The 23,003-nt window shown below is 38.1% G+C and overlaps 2 protein-coding genes across 2 annotated transcripts; both read right to left on the reverse strand.

Moving 5' to 3' along the window:
- Nucleotides 1-907: 907 nt before the first annotated feature.
- cfap45 (cilia and flagella associated protein 45) lies at nt 908-12,240 on the reverse strand. Its single transcript, XM_067389442.1, has 12 exons — nt 12,100-12,240; nt 11,809-11,928; nt 11,591-11,727; nt 10,829-10,973; nt 9,320-9,490; nt 9,060-9,238; nt 8,847-8,976; nt 8,622-8,768; nt 7,518-7,631; nt 7,226-7,419; nt 3,468-3,692; nt 908-1,871 (listed from the first exon to the last, which is right to left on the reverse strand). Exons 1-12 carry the CDS (start codon nt 12,100-12,102, stop codon nt 1,796-1,798), a joined length of 1,641 nt encoding a protein of 546 aa, XP_067245543.1. The 5' UTR covers nt 12,103-12,240; the 3' UTR covers nt 908-1,795.
- Nucleotides 12,241-15,250: 3,010 nt separating this feature from the next.
- On the reverse strand, nt 15,251-22,763 carry si:ch211-195m9.3 (galaxin). The gene is made up of 5 exons (XM_067389443.1): nt 22,630-22,763; nt 22,336-22,515; nt 18,662-18,735; nt 17,434-17,884; nt 15,251-17,327 (listed from the first exon to the last, which is right to left on the reverse strand). The coding sequence occupies exons 2-5, from the start codon at nt 22,415-22,417 to the stop codon at nt 16,987-16,989; spliced, it is 948 nt and encodes a 315-aa protein (XP_067245544.1). The 5' UTR covers nt 22,418-22,515; nt 22,630-22,763; the 3' UTR covers nt 15,251-16,986.
- Between the last annotated feature and the right edge of the window lie 240 nt (nt 22,764-23,003).

Raw genomic sequence — 23,003 nt, forward strand, 5'->3', positions numbered from 1 at the left:
GTGCTTTAGCAGGCATAGCTGTCCTCTGAGGGCGAAGAGCCAGCTGTGGTGCACTGAACGGAAGGCTAACCCACCCCACCCAGGTAGGCTTGGTTGATATCTGAACCGTAGGCCTAGGTGGTACGGTAGTGATCAGAAGTAGACCCTGAGATAATATAATCTAAGAAGAAAATATTATTCGCCTACCTGACTCCTCCTGAATCTATAAAGGTAAACCTTTTACAGGAGTTGAGTAAAATGAATAGAGGAAGTGGTTCATGACCGAGATAGTGTTACGTGGTCGCGGCAGAAACCACCCAGGGGGTGACGCGGCACAAGGAATAGTCAAGGACTCAACCGCAGAGTGAACAATGGGCTATATTAAAATCAAAAATGAACAAAACTACCCATTATGGAGAAAACACCACAAACACCAAGAATAAGATAGGACAGGACAGGCACAAACGACAACGATCTGGCACAAGAACAGGGGCTGTGTTCACAATCACCTTCTGTACCCTTACTATTTGAGGAAACAGTCATTTGTAGTAGTATCCCAATCCATAGAGAACGTTGAATTAATTCCATAGTGGAATTAAATCAATAACAGCAACTCAGATCTGAAAAATGAATAGAAACCGTGAACATGAGCATTTATCAGCATTTTTCCTAAATAAGGACACCTTTGTACATAAAAGCCCTAATGAAATTGTTTTATACAGTTCAGTGATCACAAATAAACAGAAGCAGGTGCGACTTACTAAGCATATATGTTTTCCGTTTATGTGAAATAATGATAAATACCAGTTTGATTCAGCATGATTGATTTATTATTTAAATTGCTGAATTATTAAATGACTGTAACTGTGAATTTTTTTTAGCATAAATTATTGGTCAAATAATGATGCTGAAGTTTTAAAGGCCCGTTCACACCAAGGAACACAACATAACTTTAATGATAACGGCAGAGAGGAACGATATCATTGGAATCACTTTCAATAGATTTTTCATTTAATTGGAATTAACATGAAATTAACTGTTCAAAAATATTAGTTTATATTGAAATATGTTCTTTTAGAGTATATAAAAATGCAGTAAGAACTCTTAAAAACAAAGAAAGCAGTATTGACTTTTAACACATTTGGCATCAAGAAATGAGGTCATGCTGAGTCAACAGCAGAAAGAGAAAAACCCCACGACTCATTGCACATTTTGTGTATAAACTTAATTTCCTTTCTACTAGTGATGATGCACTCTTTTCAACAATTTGAAAAACACTGGCCCAAAATACATGCTTTACACATGGTTTTTAATGGTTGCATCATTTTAACCATATTTCAAAGACAAATATAAATAATTATACAATTACACAAAGATGTATTTAAGTGGGATAAAAGAAGCACTTAATTTCAGCTAACTGTATTTAATATACAGTACATTTAAACTACTAGATTTTTCATTTAATTGGAATTAACATGAACTGTTCAAAAATATTACAGTTTATACTAAATGTTCTTTTAGAGTATATAAAAATGCAGTAAGAACTCTTAAAAACAACGAAAGCAGTGTAGACTTTTAAATGACTAACACATTTGGCATCAAGAAATTAAGTCATGCTGAGTCATTGCACATTTTGTGTATAAACTTAATTTCCTTCCCACTAGTGATGATGCAATCTTTTCAACAACTGACCAAAAATATATTCTTTACACATGGTTTAATTCAGTCGAGATTACTTGACTGGCAAACCACAACTGTTTTTCTTCTTTCATTCATTTGATGTACTCATTTCCTCCATTTCCGTTGCTCCTCCGGCTCAGTTTGAAAGAGTTGGAAGGGCTTGAACTTTACGCTCAACTTCCTTGCAGTACTTGTCTGAGAGCCCAGCTGCCCTGTGGTCAAAAGTGGAAACGTGTAAATGCCTGGCTAAATCGTTGCAAGATTTAAGTGACCTCAACATATTATCTCTTACTCTTGTGGTTATGATTCATGGAAAGCTTCCGTTGTCTCTTTTTCTTTCCCACAACATTTTTCTATCATATAGTGGCCCTTTTTGCATTTGGACACTTAAAATTTACAGTGTGAACGTCATTACTTTACATACAAAAATCCTAAATGGCAGAAATATCGTGCAAACACAATTCTCAAGGAAAAACTTTTCACATAATAATCTTGTTTTCGGTTGTTCTTTTATAGAGTTTATGCACTGGCATAAATTTTCTGACAAAATAAAATGAAACCTGAATGTATTATCTGCTAGACAGCAAGATAAATTACCTAAATCTGGAAAATCACTTGTATCATCATTTTATAAATACATTTGACGATGCTTCCTCTGTCTATCTAAACTTGCACTGTGGAATTCCAAACACTCTCTAACCACTTTGTAAAATGCAATGCTTATCTTAATGGGTTTAATTATGAATGTTGACAAAACATTTACACAGATTATAACATGCCAAATATTTAAAGGGTTAGTTCACCAAGAAATTAAAATTCTGTCATTTATTACCCACCCTCGTGTCGTTCCACATCCATAAGACCTTCGTTCATCTTGGGAACACAAACGAAGGTATTTTTGATAAAACCCGATGGCTCAGTGAGACCTGCATCACCAGCAAGTTAATTACCACTTTTAACGCCCAGAAAGCTACTAAAGACATATTTAAAACAGTTCATGTGACTACAGTGGTTCAAGCTTAATGTTATGAAGCGACAGGAATACTTTTTGTGTGCCAAAAAAAAAACAATCTATTGAAGTATAATATCTAGTGATGGGCGATTTCAAAACACTGCTTCATGAAACTTCGAAGCTTTACGAATCTTGTGTTTTGAATCAGTGATTCAGAGAGTGTATCAAACTGCCAAAGTCACGCCCTCCAGTGGTGAACCTTTGAAATTTCGAAATACTTATGACATAACGAAGCCTCGTTTACTAAAATGACGTTACAGTTTGATACATTTTGGGCTTCATAACATTAAGTTTGAACCACTGTAGTCACATGAACTGTTTTAAATATGCCTTTAGTAGGTTTCTGGCCACTGAAAGTGTTAATTATCTTGCAATCAATGGAGGATTTACTGAGCCATCGGATATTATCAAATATATCTTATTTGTGTTCCAAAGATGAATGAAGGTCTTACAGGTGTGGAACAACATGAGGGTGAGTAATTAATGACAGAATTTTCATTTTTGGGTGAACTAACCTTTCAACGTTAATGTTAGAGTGAGCGGCCATGTAAAGTTACTCACAAATTATAAGCCATGTTTGATGTGGATGAATGAAATGGCGAACGTTTGGACTTCCGTTTGGACCAGGCGTGTTAACAATCTGTCCGTCGGACTGCGTGACTTTGCTAATAAATTTTTTTTTTTTTAGCGACTAATTAAAATTTGGTTGACTAAGCCTCTTCTTGTCGACTGTTAGGGAGCAGCCCTAGTCATTTTTTTTTATAACTTCACTGTCTACATTACTCTCAGGACATACTTGAGTTCCCGCAGCTTCTTCTCCTTAATCTCGTCCAGTCGGGCTCTGCGATTGCGCGCCTCCTCTTCCAGCCGCTCCCCCTCTCGGAAAAGCTCTCTGCGCTGGGTGACGGCCTGCATTTCTCTCTCCCGTACCTGCTGCCTCACAGCCTCAGCATGCCTGTGGATTTGTTGATGACGCTGCTCCTCTTTTTTTCGTTCTTTCTCAATGAGTTCCTGCTGTGCCCTGGAAAAGAAGTATACAGTGACGGATCTAAAGGTTTTCAATAACAACCTGTTATTGAAAACCATAACCAAGCAACCATACATTGGTGTTTTATTTTCTTTATTAATGTCACACCCTCACACCACATGAACTTTCAGTACGTTTGTTTTCATCAGTCACATTTGGTCCTTTATTCTGTTTTCCTGCCACAATCAGTCACCATGGACACTGCACTAATCATCACAGCTGTCTGTCATTTGAGATAATCGTCTGTGTATATAAGTTCCTCCCTTTCCTTAGTTCAGTGCCGGGTCTTGTTTATGTTGGCGTCAGGTGGATGTCTCTGTGTGTTGTGTTGCTACTGAGATCTCTAACCTAGAACATAACCTGCCCAGGAGCAGGTTAGCCATGGGGCGTAAGTTACTATGGCGATGAACATCGCTAAAAGCCAAGTCACTTTCATGGTGCATAAAACCCAGGATTGGCACAAACTAATCTGAAACTTACCTGGCTAGCCAGCTAATCCGGCTTCATGGTACAGGCCCCCGCTTCTGCTATTCTCTGGCTTTCAGTCAAACTCTCAGGCTGACAGAAGGCTGTTAATTGAGTCTTGAGATACCATACAAGACTTTCTTTTGACAGATTTGCTGGTTTGCACACCAGACAAATGGATATCTTTTCACAAGATCCGGCGTCTGGGGACATGGAGATTTGATCTGATCTAACAAAAGCATACAATATTCAATGTTATCTTTATCTGCGTTTCCACCGCAGGAATGTACCACTTTGGAGTGGTACTCGTGTGTTTCGACTGCAGGAACCAGGGTCTTAATGAAGTTCCAGGTAAAAAAAGTCCCTGCTTCTGAGGTAGTACTTTTTCAAAGTTCAGGAACTTTTGGGGGTGGGACTTGGGTGCTGAACATGCTGATTGGTTGAGTTCACACAGCATTTTGATTGATTAATTTTATTTTTTTTAACCACCATTTTTAAAAGTCTGTTGCGGTGCATGCAGGTAGAGTTGCTATTTGAATCAACAGTGGAGTTTAAAAAATACGACAGATGGACCGATGACAAGGTTCAGGTTTTATTAAGCTTATATGCGGAGGACAAAATCCAGCGGGGACTGGACAGATGCGTGCAGTTCCAGGTCACTGGACTAAGTGCCTAATCTTCACGGTACTTTAGACCGCGATGGAAACACAGACAGCAACAGGTCTGGGGGAAAAAAGTCATTCTGGGTAATTTTTTAATTTTTGGTGGCTTTTGTCCATTCTCCCCTCGTTCTGTCAATAAGTAAATGATTTGACGTGTGTGGATTAGTGTTGTCAAAAGTACCGGTACTTCGGTACCAAGTCGGTGCTGAAATTTTGAAAATGTGATGATACCAGCATTTCTGTAGTACCGGTAGTACCAAGAATCCGGTTATATTCAGTACCCACTGATAGGGCTGTGGCAGTATGTACGTGAATATGACACGAGTGAAGCACAAAGCTTTGTTTACAGAAGAAATAATAGGTTAGCAATTAAATGGGACATCGCAGTCATGGAAACATTTTGGTTCATGTCGAACGAGAGGCACGTGAGACCATACATTTATTACATTTATTGATACATTAATATCAACGCCATTATTAACTGTGTGTTTACTATTGCTTTAGAAGCTTAAGAAGCTGAAGTTCTCACAATGCACTGGGGGTCAACTGGCCAATTAGAGCACTCTAGGCTTTTTGGAAAGAGGAGCATTGTAGAAATTAGACTGGGAATAGAAGCTCTGTAATAATGTACAGCATTTAAAATGCAGATATGTAGATCAGGGGAATCATATCACCTCAGGCCCCCAAATCTCTCTAGCAAACTCTTTTCTGGACCCCTGTTTCTGGACCCCTGTATTTCTAAAACCCTGTGTACAGCCATTCTAATATGTAACGTCTGGATGGATCCGTTCGTAGTCAATAAACTTTGGAATTTTCAGAATGCTTTAACCTGATGAATTGTGTTTTTATATATCACTAAATCGGCTCTGGCCGACTGCGACTTTTGGCATGTTTGTGGACCCGTGAGGTTAAACAGAAAACTCCAACTTCCTAACTTTGGAGACTTCAAAAGGATCACCCCCCTTTTGTGGGCCCAGAGACTGACCAGACAAATTCCACACACACACACACACACACACACACACACACACACACACACACACACACACACACACACACACACACACACACACACACACACACACACACACACACACACACACACACACACACACACACACACACACACACACACACACACACACACACACACACACACACACACACAAAGTGTACCTGTCACGTATATCCAGTGCATATATGCTTCTTAGTGTTTAGACATCGTTTGAATGACTGTATTTGTGCTAGTGTTCATTTTAATGATGGAATTTTGTCTGTAAACCATAACTTCTTCTACATGCTTTTCTTATGTCAAGTTTAGATTCATTTTAAAGCTATTTCCACATCTCATGCACCTATGTATATTACATGGCTGTCAGATGCATTGTTCTATTTGTTTAATGATATTGTGAAGAAAGTACTCCATCTCGAAATCCTATCTGATAGTCATCAATTATGCAAATTCAGCTAGGAGACCAGACAAAGGAAAAGCTTTCCCACCAACTTTGCACCAATGTCATTGGCTATTCCACCTCAAGGAGGTGTGTTGGTTTATCTGCCATAAAAGAGGAGCACCAGGATTTTGCTGTGTGTTCTCCCGACTGCCCTGAATTATCCATCGCCCACTCACGCACGTATCTCCCGGACGTCACGGCAACCACCATCTTCTGGTGAAACTAACTTTCAAGTCCTCAGTTCAAACCTTCCCACGGAACAGAAGAAGCCAACGAACTGCACCAGTGCTAAACTGAAACTCGACACGCAAGACTAATGCAAGTACTACCGTTTCTCAATCTTAGATAATGAAACTGATTTCCATGCTAGCCTCAAGGACTGTTTGTAAGTTTTGCTGCTTGCCTTCTCTCTTTCCTTTTTTCTCTACTTTCACTTTGCATATACAGCTCTGGAAAAAAATTAAGAGACTTGGAGTGGTCTCTTAATTTTTTCCAGAGCTGTATGTGTATATCCTGTGTATAGTCGTATAACCTCTGTAGTCATAGTTTTGCATATATTAAACACATTATTCATGCTCGATTGTTCTTTTTGCTCATTTCATCAAAAACCAGGTCACTTTTCAACGTTTCGATCCTATATCCTTGCTTTACGTTTGGATGCTAGAATAGGAAGTCTTTCTCGTGGCCAGAGAAAACTTCTGTGAGGAGCTAAAGGTTTGCTGGACAAACCGACAGTTTCTCTAAATAATTATTAAATCAGAACTAATAATATATGTAATTGATTATAATTCGTTGTAATTCATTCACAATATATGTTTAATTCCCCTTTGGGTCGATATATGCATAATAATAAATCATAAAGCTTTATTATATTCATATATCTAACTCATAAATTAATTAATAACTGTACGAAATCGCTACAAATAGTACATGATGGTGTTTGTACCTCAGGACCCTCTCAAACTCTGCTCTCTCTCGTCCAGCTTCAATGGACAGCAGGTGCTCCTTATGAGTGACTTGCTCCGAACGAGCAACCTTCAGCTTCTCTTCCACTTCCAGCTTTTTCATAGTCTGCTCTTTCTCCTTTCTTCTCCATTCCCTTGCTGCTGCTTCCTGGTTCCTCCTTGCCCTGATCTCATCCTCACAGTTCACAAAAAAACAAATTTATTTGAAATTCAGAATCTAGAATGCAAAATGTATTACACTATATTACACTAGGACATACTGTAACATTTTACCTGCTCAGCTTTATGGTCTCTGTCCCGTTCTTGAAGAGCTCTCAATCGCGCTACTTCCTTTTCTTTTTCTTTCTTGATTCGTATCTGCTCAGCTTCATACTCTGCTTCTCGTTCCTAAAGTGCATTAGACACATCTGGGATTAATGTGGCTATTTAAGTTTGGTGGGAATGCCAGCTGCAGCTGCTGATGTTTCTAGTTTTTCTCTTTGTTTTGCTTGACTCAGCTTTTTCCCAAAGTAAATCCACCATTATCTGATCCTTCTTCTGTTCCCAGAAAAGGAATTAGTAGGCCAGAGTATTAAAACCATATTTTTTCCTTTGTGGTCTACTTCTAACATTGTTCAAAATCAATGGTGTGACCACATAATGGCCCACTAATATATGTGAATAAAAGCCTAAATCAGTCGGATCAGTGTGTTAGCCCTGTCGGCATCTTTTGATGCAGACTCGTTCTTGCAGATTTAACTAACCAGAACTAATCATATATGTAATTGATTATAATTCCTTGTAATTAATTCACAATATATGTTTAATTCCCCTTTGGGTCGATATATGCATAATAATAAATCATAAAGCTTTATTATATTCATATATCTAACTCATAAATTAATTAATAACTGTAATACTTTTTGCTCTTCTTCAGAACACAAATCGCACCGTATAACAGTGAAAACATGGAATGCCGGAAAATTCCGTCTATGGCAGGGAAAGAGTTAATGAAACCTAAGAGATTTCTGTCTCTCCATTGACAGTCTATGCAATTTGATGCTTCAAAAGTTTACTTTTTATCTCTAATAGAAAGCAATGAAATGACCACATTAAAGGTCCAGAGAAGTAGTAAAGACATGGTTAAAATAGTCAACATGTCTGCAGTCGTTCAACCTTAATGTTATGAAGCGACGAGAATACTTTTTGTGTGCAAAAACAAAACAAAAATAATGACTTTATTAACTTTATTCAACAATTTTTCCTTATTTATTGTATTTGATTTACAAGGTAAGAACTGCCAGAACAGTCTGCCCCTGATTTTAAAGTTTAAGATTATAGTGGTGGACGACAAGAGAAGCGAGATAGTGAGAAATATATAAAAAAGACTTTTCTTACCAACTTCTTGCGCGTATACTCTACAGCACGCAGATCTGCTAATCTCTCTTCTTCCTTTTTCTGCTCTTTAGCAAGCAGATTCTCTTCATTTATCTTCTGAATCTCCTGAAGCAAATTCTTCTGCTCCTCCTTCTTCCTTTCAATGGCCTGTGTTAACATAGAATTTGCATGTGAGTCCGAAAACTACTTAAGATTCAAATTAAACTAGACGTTAATTGCATGTACCTTGAGCTCCTCCATCTGCATCCTTTCCATGTTTTCCAGCAACTGCTGACCCTCCTGCTCCTTCACCTCCTCCTGTAGCATTTTCTCCTCCAGACGCATCTGAATCTGGTCCAGGATGCGCAGCTTCCCGCTTTAATAACACCCACCCATCAACCACAGGGAGGAATACATTATATGTCGAGTATATAGAATAAAGAGCGTTAACATCCTTACTGAATCATCTGCTGTTTGCGCAGCTGTTCGATTTGTTCCTGCGTTTCTAAAGCCCGGCGACGCTCCACCTCCATCATGGCATCCAATCTTTTCTCCTCCTCTAGCCACTTTGTGCGGTTCTGTTTCTTCTCCTCAAGCTGCGCATCGCGGATAACATGGCACTGAACTTCCTGAATCAACTGCAGGAGTACAATGACAACATTTGCATGTAGGAAACAACCAGTCGTGATGGTTTGGCTTGTTAGTGTGGTCTTATCTACCTCATTGAGCTTCTTGACTTCGTCCTCTTGTTCCATTCTCAGGGTGTTGGCCCGCTCCAACAGGTACTGAGCCCGGTCCCTCGCCTCTGCCTCGAGCTCACTGAGAGTCTGGTTCTTCTGCCGAGACAGGTCCGCCTGACGCATCTGTGCTTTTCTCTGCTCTGCAGCCTCCTGATTTGACAACAACTAGATTTTCATTTCCTGAAGCATACAGCAGTTCTTTGAAGACAGTGTTTTTTGGCTCAGTCATTCAGAACACATTTTTTTGTGTTGAAAAACATGAGATTTGGCAGTGACATTTAGGTTTACATTAGAAAAACAACAGAAAACCAGCACAGTGGAATACAAAACGAGTTCTGTTTGAACAGCCTGTTAAAGTGTACAAGGTAAGCTTTATTCTGCGTAAGTTAAATGCTGCTGCAGAGCTATCATGATACTTTTGGAATAAGTGTTTCATCTATAATAATTCAACGATCAATAACCGTGTTCTGTGTTTCTGCCTTACGGATTGGCAACCGCAGAAGAAATGTTTTTACATTGACAACAAGGGCAGGGCCTAACAAGAACAAGTTTGGGAATCAAAGTCTTTTTACAAATTAACTATTATGAAAATGTTTGAGCTGCCAATGCTTACTCAATAATGCACAAACATTTCGCAACTATCATGAAGACCCAGCAATATATTCACTTTTTGAGTCAGTTTCGGGCTGTTCATTTATTTCTAAATGATGGCACTTATAATTAAGTGCATGTCTGTTTGGTGCTGGCTGTGCATTTCTCACTTCATGTGAAAACTTAAGTGAATTTCGTGAAATCATAGGCTGCCTGAGAAGTAGGACCGTTCACCCGCTGGACGCTTATATTTTTGTAAATATGTTATAATTAGGGCACATCATACACATTATATTATTAAAGTAATGTTGCATTTCCTACTTGTTCTCCTTTGCACTCTTAATGTGATGGTGTAAACGTACGCTGTATAATGTGTCCTGGGAAATAAATTATAACCAAGAGATGATGTGGTTTCATTGTTTTATTCTAACATAATGATAACATTAGTGTTGTTGTTTCATTGAGTTCTTCAATTCCATTCATACATAATTGTTTGTTTAATTCATTCTTGGAAAAATGTGCATGCATGCACAAAGAATAAACTTTTTTTTTAAATAATTTCTCATAATGTAGTAATTAATTGTAAACACAATGCAGTAAGGAATTGACACAGGAACTGAAGAAAAATACAAACAGCTCTGCGGTTTCATTTCAGCTGATTATTATTTCCGTTCCGAGTGGCTTTTTATTGTCATCACAATGAAGCACAGCTGGCAAAAGGCAATACAGGAAACATTTATATTTTATACTAGGATAATTCTGGGTGGCTACAAATGTTTTTTTCTTATGGTGGCCGTGGCCAACCAATGCAACCTGGGTAGATCCGCTCCTCCATATGAGTAACCATAAAGTGTTCAAGTTCAATTGCAGACTGAGATTATGACATTCTTGGCTCACCATGGCTTCCTCGCGGGCTTGGCGTTGGGCCTCCAGCACAGCTGCCTTCTCCTCTTCACTAGGAACATGAGACTCCACCATGATTCGCCTGAACTCAGCTGAAGACAGGATAACAGACTGCCCAGATGGGTCCTCACTTGGGATTCTGGTTCAACAAAACAAGAGCAAAGAGCAGACTTAAAGGGGTCATGCATTTTTTATTATTATTTTATAATATAGAAATAAAAGACCATTTTCTAAACTAATTCTGAATAATTTAATCCTGAAGTGAAATAATCCTTTAAAAACGTTCTTAACAATAGGATCTTTTAGAAGCTAATGTTATTTTTAGTCAGTTGATCGGCCAGTGGGCAGGGCCAAAGATGTGATGATGGAGAAGTCGGCGTTGATCTAATTGTGCAGAAAGAGAGTCTTTCGCCACACTAGTAGCCTAAGTCATAAATGTGACAAAATCAAAAATGGGTCATTTTCAGATCTTGGTTTTTGGACTTACTGTAAGTTTCAGAACTTACAGGATGTTTTTATTGTACAATGAATGACCTCTTATATGTCAATTCATGACCCCTTTAAAAAATAACGATAACACAAATGGCCAAAATATGCAGTTCAGGGATAAAAACATGCACTTATATGGTAACAAATTGACTGGTTTTGTTCAAGTCAAATCAGGTTACACCAACATAACTAATTCTGTACAGATAAATCTGTCAGTAAGGATAACTACATATATCCACAGTGTAAAAACCTTCTGCTTCTACTTGCCTGAGGTCTCTGATGAGGTCTTTGGTGATGATACGGACCGTCTCCATCTTTGGCTCTTTGGTTGCAGGAGCAGAGCTTGACAGTGACCTTGACCTCACGCTTCTGCCCTCAGCATCTTTCATATCAGCAGCAGAATGCTGAGAAAGATTAAACAGGCTGTTGGATCTTCCTTTTCTTTTCATTTAATGTCTAAGACCATAGAGTAAGCTTTTGTCTACCTGTTTGGGGGTCCCAAAGAGGGTCTCGTCCACATGAGAGGTGAGGGCTCGTGTGCGATAGCGGCGCGTCAAATTGCTGCTGCTCGACAGCTTCCCACTCGAAGACGCAGCGCTTTGAGGCTGAAATAATGTCAAATGACCAACTAGTGAGTAGTTATATGATTTTAATCTCACGAGTCCGTAATACAACAACAAAACAGTTCGTTTTTGGTCCATTTTTTGATTCACTAATAAAAAAAGAATCGACTCATAACATTCATGTTATAGTGTGTGTAACGTTAAGTTACTTACCATTTCTTTTGAGCTTATGTGAAACACTTCATAGGATAAAAGTTATGACAACAGAGCCACAACAAAGTGAACGGTAATTGCCACTCTTTATAATTTATGTGTTTAAAATAAAAAAAAAGAAAGAATAACAGCAGTGTTGACCACAGCCAGCCTACTAGCAATAAAACCGACTCTCTACAGTGGTAGTTTGTTGTTACGTTTCCATGGAGACGCGGTTACTGCGGTTACGAGCGCTGAATAAGGTCCTGCAAGACCCGAGCCTGCAGTTTCAGGATCGCATTTCTAGGAGGACCCTCGTTTTTTTGTATGTACTAGCAGTTTGTACTATTTTAGAGCACGTACTATTCGATATTAATTACTTATTCTGTATTAATTTTCAAGAATTATTTAGTTAATTATTTACATTTAAAGGTGCAGTAGGCGATCTGGGAAATGCTAACTTTAGCCTGCTAACATTGAAAGCATACAATCTCTCACTCTCCCTGCAAAGCGTCATCCAAAGCCACTGCAAAACACAGGAACGTGCACAGACCACAAGAGAGACGACCAGAGACAACATTATTGCCTGGACATCATGTGTCGTTCACAGGTGAGAAATTTTAAAGGGTTAGTTCACCCAAAAATTAAAATAATGTAATTTATTACTCACCCTCATGCCGTTCTACACCCGTAAGACCTTTGTTAATCTTCGGAACACAAATTAAGATATTTTTGTTGAAATCCGATGGCTCAGTGAGGCCTGCATATAGGGAGCAATGATATTTCCTTTCTCAAGATCCATAAAGGTACTATAAACATATTTAAATCAGTTCATGTGAGTACAGTAGTTCAATATTAATATTATAAAATGAGGAGAATATTTTTGGTGCACCAAAAAAACAAAATAATGACTTATTTAGTGATGGCCGATTTCAAAACACTGCTTCAGGAAGCTTCGGAGTGTTATGATTCTTCTGTGTCGAATCATGATTCGGATCTCATGTCAAATCGCCAAACTGCTGAAATCACGTGACTTTGGCGCTCCTAACCGCTGATTCGACACACTGATTCATAACGCTCTGAAGCTTCCTGAAGCAGTGTTTTGAAATCAGCCATCGCTAAAGTCGTTATTTAGTTTTTTTGCCGCACCAAAAATATTCTTGTCGCTTTATAATATTATTTTTGAACCACTGTACTCACATGAACTGATTTAAACATGTTTTTAATACCTTTATGGATCTTGAGAGAGGAAATATCATTGCTCCCTATGCAGGCCTAACAGAACCATTGGATTTCAACAAAAATATCTTAATTTGCATTCCGAAGATTAACGAAGGTCTTACGGGTGTGGAGCGGCATGGGAAAATAAATTACATTATTTGAATTTTTGGGAGAGCTAACCCTTTAACTAAAGTTAGGCTGTTTGCCTGCCATTGTACATGAACGCGCTGATGACGATGTCTGCATGAACAGGTTGCGCAGTCAGTGGTATGCAAACATATGTTGACTGACAGGGAACACATGCTATCATTTCATTCGGACCGAATGCAATGATTGAACGGACATTTTATGGTCCTACGCCTTCCACTGAAGATGCATGTTTATAAAAATACATTTAGACCGCTTAAAATAGTGATTACTATCAAGATATGAGACTTTAAACCAGCATACATGCAAACACAAATGTTTCTGTAGAGAGTCGCCTATTTCATTTTTAATTGATAATCCTAACCATCCCCACATGTTGGTAACCCTCTTGAAATGTTTAAGTTAACTTGATTTAGTTCAATATATGAGGCTCTAAAAATTAAATTAAAAATTACACTAATGAAAATGATAAACGATACAATAAACTATAGGGCTATGTCCAAAATTGCATACTCTCTTGAGTAGGTATTTCTTTTGAATAAGTAATTACCTCACGACTGCTAAAAAAGAAAATATAGTATGTGTGTAGTATGAATGTTGTCTGGACATACTACATTCGCCATGTTGTCATTATCATGTGACCTACCAGTGTCAGTTGCATTGCTACACCGCCATTCACAAATCCTCTCCTGTGGTCTAATGGGATATTTTTGGACACTTTTTGCCTATTATGAGTACTGTGAATTTGGACATACTTATTTTGTCATATAGTCATTTTTTTCGTTATTTTTTCGCTTACTACTATATAGTAGGGAAGTATGAGATTTTACACAACTGTGTAAAAAACAGTCAGCTTAAGCCTTCACAATGCTGGAAATATGTAAATAGATATGTGTAGTATAGACAATGTTCGTAGATATAGGAAGGAAGGGGACAGGGTCGGCGTTTAACTGCTGACTGAGCTTTATTTTCGTAAATGTCCAACAAAAACTCCAACGCACAACAGCAAAACAAAATAAACCACAAAGGGCTTCACTCCAGTCTCTGCATCCACAATCCACAATCCACAATCCACAATCCACAATCCACAATCCACAATCCACAATCCACAATCCACAATCCACAATCCACAATGGACTTCACTCCAGCAGCGTTGTCGTGCACCAGCGGCTCAGTCAGCAGTTCCCCTCTCTCTCACCGACTCCTGCTTCTCACTGCGTTATATCCTGTCTCCGCACCAATTACTGAAATGAGATACAGGTGTTCGTGATTTACATTTAACCCGCTCACTCACCAAGGATCTCCAGATACTCTCTCCCGTTGCAGACCTCGCCGAACCACGCCCCACTCGCCACAATATGTTATCTAAAAACTACTATTTTTAGTCAAAATTCTAGTGAATACACCATGCTGGTATAACCATTTCCCCTTGAGTCCTCATTTCTTGTATCTTCTTCAGGAACCTCTCTGCTTGCTTCACAGTAATGGCAATCAGAATTCAGAATAAAATATCCAATCTTTCTTATTTTATCAATGCAAATACTCACTGTGTCAATCATAGCATTGTTATGCTCACTCTACCTCTCAGTTGGGTTAATGTATGTTTTAGATGACACTATATTATAAACCCATTATGCAAAGATGAATATTAGGTTGTTGAGCACTTTATACATAAAAAACACTGCTCACAATGCTCACAAATATATTTATTTTGAAATAAATGGTTTGATTGGTACATTTACAAATGACAATATACCTGCTGAAAAAAATTCCATGTCTAACTGTATCACCAAATATACTGAAACAACAACAAATATGAAAGCTGCATGACGAATTTGTTTTTTAAAATTGTATATAGCATAAATACAGTTTATATATGGTATATAGTAGCTGCACAATTATAACAGATGAAGTGTATATTATGTATTCACACAAGATACAATATTAAACATAAATCAGTCAAGTAATGGTATAACAAATGTATGGTTGAGCTCATATGCAAAATAAAATTTAATGTAGTTGTCTTCTAAATGATGAATTAGGACGCAAGCCACTTTTAGCTTTTAAATGAACAATTCTTTTTTTTATAAAAACAAAAATGAATCAAACATCATCAAAACACCTTTTTTACTTGGACTGTAAAACCTGTCTGTAAATTGGAATAGACCTGAGGTTGATTAAATATCAAATACAGTACATGATATTAAATAATAGATAATTCATTATCTCTTTGTGCTCACATTTTCATAGTAGTTTAACTTTTTAAAGTTACCTAATTGATAAATAATCCAACAGAAGTTCGGCCAATTTATGTTTGGTAAGTAATGATGTATTCAAGACATATTAATACCAAAGTCCCTTTAAGACAAGTCATTTCACTTGGCCATCTTTGAAACGCCTCTCGGGCATCCTGGGCATCGTGCCCTATCTCTTTGAATGGGGAAACATCAAATTCTCCAAAACTGTTCGCCAACCTTATGATTACATTTCATATTTGAAATCACCAATGAAATCTGACAACAGCTGTCTTATAAATGTTTTATCCAAACGCTCGAATCATGACAAAAAAAACATATTTTTTAGGCTGGATCAAGCTAATCGCATGTGCAGACCTAAATGCGTGTCTCTACTGCCATGTTTCAGAGGCGCGCGTCTGACTGTTTCTATCCGGTTGTTAAGTCTGACGTCACGCGGCAGCGCTTCCGGGTCCTAACGCTCTATCTCATACCACAAGAAAACAACAAACGGTGCTAATATACATACACGATGTGGTGAAATACTACAAAAAAATATATAATTAAAACCTTTATCTCCATATCAAAATTCCAGATGGCCAGACAATGATTCATCTTTTATAAATCATTAAAATATTAATATTTGTGATGCTGTGAGCACGGAGACTGTTGTGTAGACTGTAAGTATTTAAAATGTTTAACTTTTTGAAATGATTGATGTTTAATGTGAATAAATAGCGCTCATAAACGGCCGTCGATGGCATTCTCAAGTGAAACGAGTCGAGGCTTGGACCCGGAAATTGGGTTCTTTACGTCATGACTTAACAAGCGGATAGAAACCAGTGCTTCTAACGGCTGCTGCAGTGACGCGATGATTTTACCAGTCGGCGATTGGCTCTTATTTAGAAGGCGGGACTTATTCCGCCATATCGCGTGTTACACTTTCTCCCATTCAAAACAATTTGAGTGACACGTCCTGTGTTATTCTATAGTCTTTGTTAATACTTAATGTGAGATAAATTGCACCAGAAAGGTCTAGTCAGGCCAATATTAATCTATATAATCTGTTACACTGAATTCTGTGACCGTATAAGCTACAGAATGCTAGGATATAAGACAAAGGAATCAAGGAAAGACATCTTTAAACTATCCTGCTCATTCAAGTCACTTCAAAGTAACATTTGCACAGATATATTATGTTGTTATAGCTTAATTCATAAAAACTTGCTTAATAAATCTTAATAAAGGAAATGCAGTTTTATCTGTATACAAGGTAAAAACATAAATGGCACCTAAGGGATGCTATTCAAAAGTTTCCCTGATATGAAAATCCACCCTGAATATGGAGCGTTTGTGAACAGGTGTTGACACTTAAGGCTTGCATGAGATTTAGGTTACATGCTGTAAAGAACATGTGAATATCAGTGGTTACATCAACAGGGATGGAGAGAGGCTTGTACTCTCTGTTGTTGTTGTTTGTCTCCCAAAGGTAGGTCATGCCATTCTCTAGCGCTGGAGAGCTGCAGTGATCCAGGATCAGGTAAAGTAAAGGCCCTTCTGATATCCCGCTGACCTTCACAATGACTCTCACCACAATGTGACGCTGATTATTCTGAAGTACCACACTCTCCACTTTGCCAAAGAGCACTAGCATCAAACACATACACAGATCACTCATTTGATTTGACTAAATAAAAAATTAGTGTTAACATTTCATGTTGCACAGGATCAAAACCTGAACAGGGCTCATCACCTGTTTTATGGCATATGTCAGGAATCAGATCCGTTAGTGGTTTAAGTCTGTATTCTGGATGAAAGCTATCATGGTTTGGTGTTGGTTTGAGATGTTCAGCACAGCAGCTCCACACGGACGCGTAGTAGTAGTAATGCCCACAGCAAAAGTGATTTGGTTTGGTGTTGTGAAGCATGGCATGGGTTGAGGAAGAACAGCAAATTTTGTTGCTATTATGTTCCAGCAAGAGGTTTCCACAGCATTCTGCTTTACTTGTGTTGTAGAGATCACCCGAGCAGCATCTCTGTTTGTGGTGGTCATATATTTGTGAGCCACAGCTCATCTTGAGCTGTTTTTGAGTATATATTAGACCTCCAACACACTCTGACTGCTCAGGCACATTGAGATGAAGGATTCCATTACAGCACAGCACATTGACATCTGACAGACTGTAGAGATTTTTACCACAGCACTGAAACACATATATACAAAGTTTGTTCGGAAATGGACTATATTTTTTAGTTAAATGTACACTATGTAAATTCTGTCCCTCTAGCTAACAAAACTGCATAGATACATTGTTTTGGTTATGCTTTGGCTTTGCGTGACTGTGCGAATGAATTTGTTTCTATCTCGTATCTAAAAAAGTGTGAGAGATTATCCGACTGCTCATGAAACATTCCCTAATAGCCCAGACAGCAACATATCCAGCCCACATCTGGTACATGTGGATTACATGCAGACTGGATATGGGCCAGGTCTGGGCTGTCACTCTGTTGCTGTCAGGGAGGTTTAAAGTATTATTTCACTTCAGAATTAAAATTTCCTTGTAATTTCCTTATAATAGGATTACCATAGTGAATCAGGGTAAAACAAAGAAACAATGATGTATTGACTCCTTTTTTAAATTTGGTTAACTTTGAACCAAAAATGTTCACATAGTGCACCTTTAAGTAGTAACATTCAAAATATCAGCATTCTTCATTGTTTAATTCTAAATTAAATCCAATTGGGTATTAGCCACAGGTAGACTATAATGAAACTGTTAATGCAAACTGTTTTACAGCTTACTACAATTCACTTAGGTGTAATTAGTAGCCTATTTGTCACTTTGCAGCAAATATAAATAGCCTAACATCTAACACTATTTATTTTACACAATGCAAATTCAGTATACTGCTATTTTCAGTAAATGCTATTGAACTTACTCTCTGCCATAATTAAAACTGTCTATGAAAAGAATTCTGACCTGAGTAAGACCTGATTCCCTCTTGTAATTTATTCCTGAGCAACTGATATACTCTGGGGATTTTATTTCAGGTCCTAGAGAAGAGAGAAAAAAAGAATGGATGATAGAGTGAGACAAATACATCAAAATAGGAAGTAAGAATTATGTCACACAGGGCTTAAATACACTGAACAAACAAAGGAATTAATAAACAGAACACAGCTGAACTCAAAGACAGAAAAATTCTGTCATCATTTACATTTACTCAGCCTAATATAATTTCCAAACCTATAAGACTTTTGTTCATCTTCGGAAAACAAATGTTCATGAGTTCACACTTACATATAATACAGTGGGTACGGAAAGTATTCAGACCCCCTTAAATTTTTCACTCATTGTTATATTGCAGCCATTTGCTAAAATAATTTAAGTAAATTTTTTCCCCCTCATTAATGTACACACAGCACCCCATATTGACAGAAAAACACAGAATTGTTGACATTTTTGCAGATTTATTAAAAAAGAAAAACTGAAATATCACATGGTCCTAAGTATTCAGACCCTTTGCTGTGACACTCATATTTAACTCAGGTGCTGTCCCTTTCTTCTGATCATCCTTGAGATGGTTCTACACCTTCATTTGAGTCCAGCTGTGTTTGATTATACTGATTGGACTTGATTAGGAAAGCCACACACCTGTCTATATAAGACCTTACAGCTCACAGTGCATGTCAGAGCAAATGAGAATCATGAGGTCAAAGGAACTGCCTGAAGAGCTCAGAGACAGAATTGTGGCAAGGCACAGATCTGGCCAAGGTTACAAAAAACTTTCTGCTGCACTTAAGGTTCCTAAGAGCACAGTGGCCTCCATAATCCTTCAATGGAAGACGTTTGGGATGACCAGAACCCTTCCTAGAGCTGGCCGTCCGACCAAACTGAGCTATCGGGGGAGAAGAGCCTTGAGGAAAAACTTGTTGCATCCAGGTGTGAAAAACTTGTTGCATCTTTCCCAAAAAGACTGTAGATTGTGAAATGGCTGTATTAGATCAAAAGGGTGCTTCTACTAAATACTGAGCAAAGGGCCTGAATACTTAGGACCATGTGATATTTCAGTTTTTCTTTTTTAATAAATCTGCAAAAATGTCAACAATTCTGTGTTTTTCTGTCAATATGGTGTGCTGTGTGTACATTAATGAGGAAAAAAAATGGCTGCAATATAACAAAGAGTGAAAAATTGAAGGGGGTCTGAATACTTTCCGTACCCACTGTAAATAGAGTAAAGGTTATGCATATTTGGCGTACTCCCCTCTTCTCAGGTTGGGATAGGAATAGTTAGAAGTGAGGAAAAGAGGTGTGTCACACGAGATTGCAGCAAATGGAGAGGATCTAAGTGCAGTAGTGTACAGAGAACCGACAAAGAACAGACTGAAACACACTTAAACTAAACACAGCTGAACTCAAACGCTATTCAAAACAAACCATGGATACTCAGAACACTCCAAACATGAACTAAACAGAACAAAATGCAAACATTACAGGGTGTCCTCAACCTGTAAAATGCTAGAAAACTGTCAAGGAACAGAAGTAAGTCTGCTGAGATTTCTGTATTCGGTAAAGAAGAGTGGAAAAACATTCACAAGTCAAGATGTGCGAAGACTGTAGCCTTGTCCAAATACCCACACTTGCGGTCTTTGCACTTGACCACTTGTCTATTTACATGACGTATTTCCTGTATTTGACCCAAGTGTTCAAGTGGGCGTGAAGCCTGCAAGTGTGTGTAGAACTTTTGAGTACCTAATGGGACACACTTATAATCTTGCAAACGATGCAAGCGTTTACAGTTTTTTTATTTTTTTATTTATTATTTTCAATACTATGCATTTTAAAATACACTTCGAAATGTCTGTTCAGTGGTGGTTAATATGTAACAGAAGACACTATTTTAAAATTGTGGTGCTTCTTTAAGTGATAAAAATCAGTTGCAAATGTTGTACAAAATAGCCTACTCATCTTTGCATCAATAAAATGTGCAACACTTATATTTTACTACCAAATTATATGTATTATATAATTAACTTACAGTTGTATGTTTTCCATGACATCTCGCGATTTCGGGGCATGTGAGTTCCCGAACATAATGCATGATGGGATATGCTTAGCCTCGAATAGCTCTCAGAAGCGGTATTCAAGATAGTGTGGGTTTAGTGTGCATTAAGACCACTGCACTTGGGCATTTTTAAGACATAGGATAGTCTTGCGCACCTACTTCCTGTCACATGCACGAGTTTTCAAGTGGCCAAGACCACAAGTGTGAGTATTTGGACAAGGCATGAGTGATGTTTAAAATCAACAGGTGCTTCAACTAAATATTAGTTATGGGGTGTGCACACTTTCAGAATTATTCCAAGTTTTTTTTCTCTGTCACATTGTGTTTCAATAGCAAAAACTGTGAAATGATTAATCTTCGTTTAATTTTTTACAGGGGTGTGTAGTCTTTTTTATATCCACTGTATGATGTGCAGATTAAATTTAGGTTTTTATTTGCATATTAACATTGATCTGTGCACGTACATGTTGATGAGCACATCAAACACCTTACACAAGCTCAAACGTATTTGCTTGACCCATGAGAACAAACCTCATTTAGATTAAACTGCTTTTACGATAACTAAACTTTTTGATGTGTCAGAGTTTCGAGTGGAGTGACAATTCTCTCAGGTTGAAAATTACATGATTCCAAGTTAACATTTTACCATTACAGATAAAAAATGTGGTACATTTATTGTCATATTTTATTTTACTGCAATGTATTGTTTAAGTGGCTAATGAGGATGCCACACAACTTTACCTGTACTTAAAGGTACAATATGTAAAATTTTTGCAGTAAAATATCCAAAAACCACTAGGCTAGTGTTATATATTTTGTCCAGCTGATTACTAACAATATCTCTAAGGTTTTCAACTACTTGTAAATCATGAGAAAATTCCCATTCTTAACAGTGACACGGGGCAGTGCAGTCGCCTGTCAATGACGTCAGTTACCTTTGTTACCGCCTTTACCGACGTAGAAACCACATGACAACAGTGCCGTGGACAAATGCGGAAGTAGTGTCTAGCGTCCAGCAAACCACTAGCTCGCTTCAAGCAGTTCCTTATTTACTTCTTGCACGTTTTATGGTGGATTGTGTTACTTATTTATGGAACATAATTACTGTTTACCATCTGCCGCTGGTTCTGTCGACAAGGACAGCTCCCGTAAACTCATGACTGGAAAAGCGGAAGCGGCGCCGGCGACTGTGTCATAATAAAAGTCCCGCTGCTTGTGAGGCGTGTGTTGATCAATCGCTCCAGCTCCTCGTTCAGCTCCCGCAACACTCGGTCCTGCTCTGCTTCATACTACAGTAACGTTAATAATCGCATCCACGAACATGAGTTCTTCCAGACTCCAATCCCTATGCTTTTGCACCGTCCATTGAGATGGAGACCATATGTCCCAAGTTTCCGCTCTAAAACTTGGCGTCATCAAACTACGCCTTTGTTTTGAATAGGCTTCTAGCGACCTCTAGCGGAAAAAAATATCACAAATTGTACCTTTAAACAGAGATGCATTCATTCAGTCATTCATTCAGTTTAATCAAAATATACAGAACAGTTATTATAAGGCAAATAATCCCTCTAACAGCTAGAAGACAAACCTTTTGAAGATGTCAGACAGCATTCTTCATCTTTGTGATTCACTTCAAGAGTGTTATTTTTAGAACAGCAGCAGTCGGTCATCCTGTTAAATGATTTACTGCCACAACAAGAGATATCTTCCTTCAGTTCAAGGGTTGTGTTGTCACCACAACATGCCTGAGTTGTTGTTATGTACAAGTCTGTAAATGAATCATCTTAAAATGTCAAAAATGTCATAAAAACAGGCAACAGGAAAAGATAAAACAACGCAAACACTGACTCATTTTTAAAGCCAGATCGAGTGTATCGTCTACCTTGACCACAGCATGCTGTGTGAGCACTGCTTCGAGTCTGAATGGTGCCATTACAACAAATCTGATTTACGGGATTGTAGGGAAGAGAATTACAGTAGTCAGTCTCTAGTTGACTCAATCCTTTAGATACATCACCTAGGAGACAAATAAATAATAGGAACAACAAATTAGTTTGAATAACTATAAAAAAACAAGACAAAACTGATTCTTGTGAAAGAGTCTGTATAGCATTCTTTTAAATGAAGTCCATGACGCAAGTTTGAAAGGAGCATGTGCATCTAAACACGAAGCAATGTCTTAACTTACCTTCTTTTACGATGACATAGCTCAACCATCCCTCCTCCTCCCCTTCTCCACCTTTGGCCTAGCTACAT

The sequence above is a fragment of the Chanodichthys erythropterus genome, chromosome 7, assembly GCF_024489055.1.
Source record: "Chanodichthys erythropterus isolate Z2021 chromosome 7, ASM2448905v1, whole genome shotgun sequence".
NCBI classification, from domain to species: domain Eukaryota; kingdom Metazoa; phylum Chordata; class Actinopteri; order Cypriniformes; family Xenocyprididae; genus Chanodichthys; species Chanodichthys erythropterus.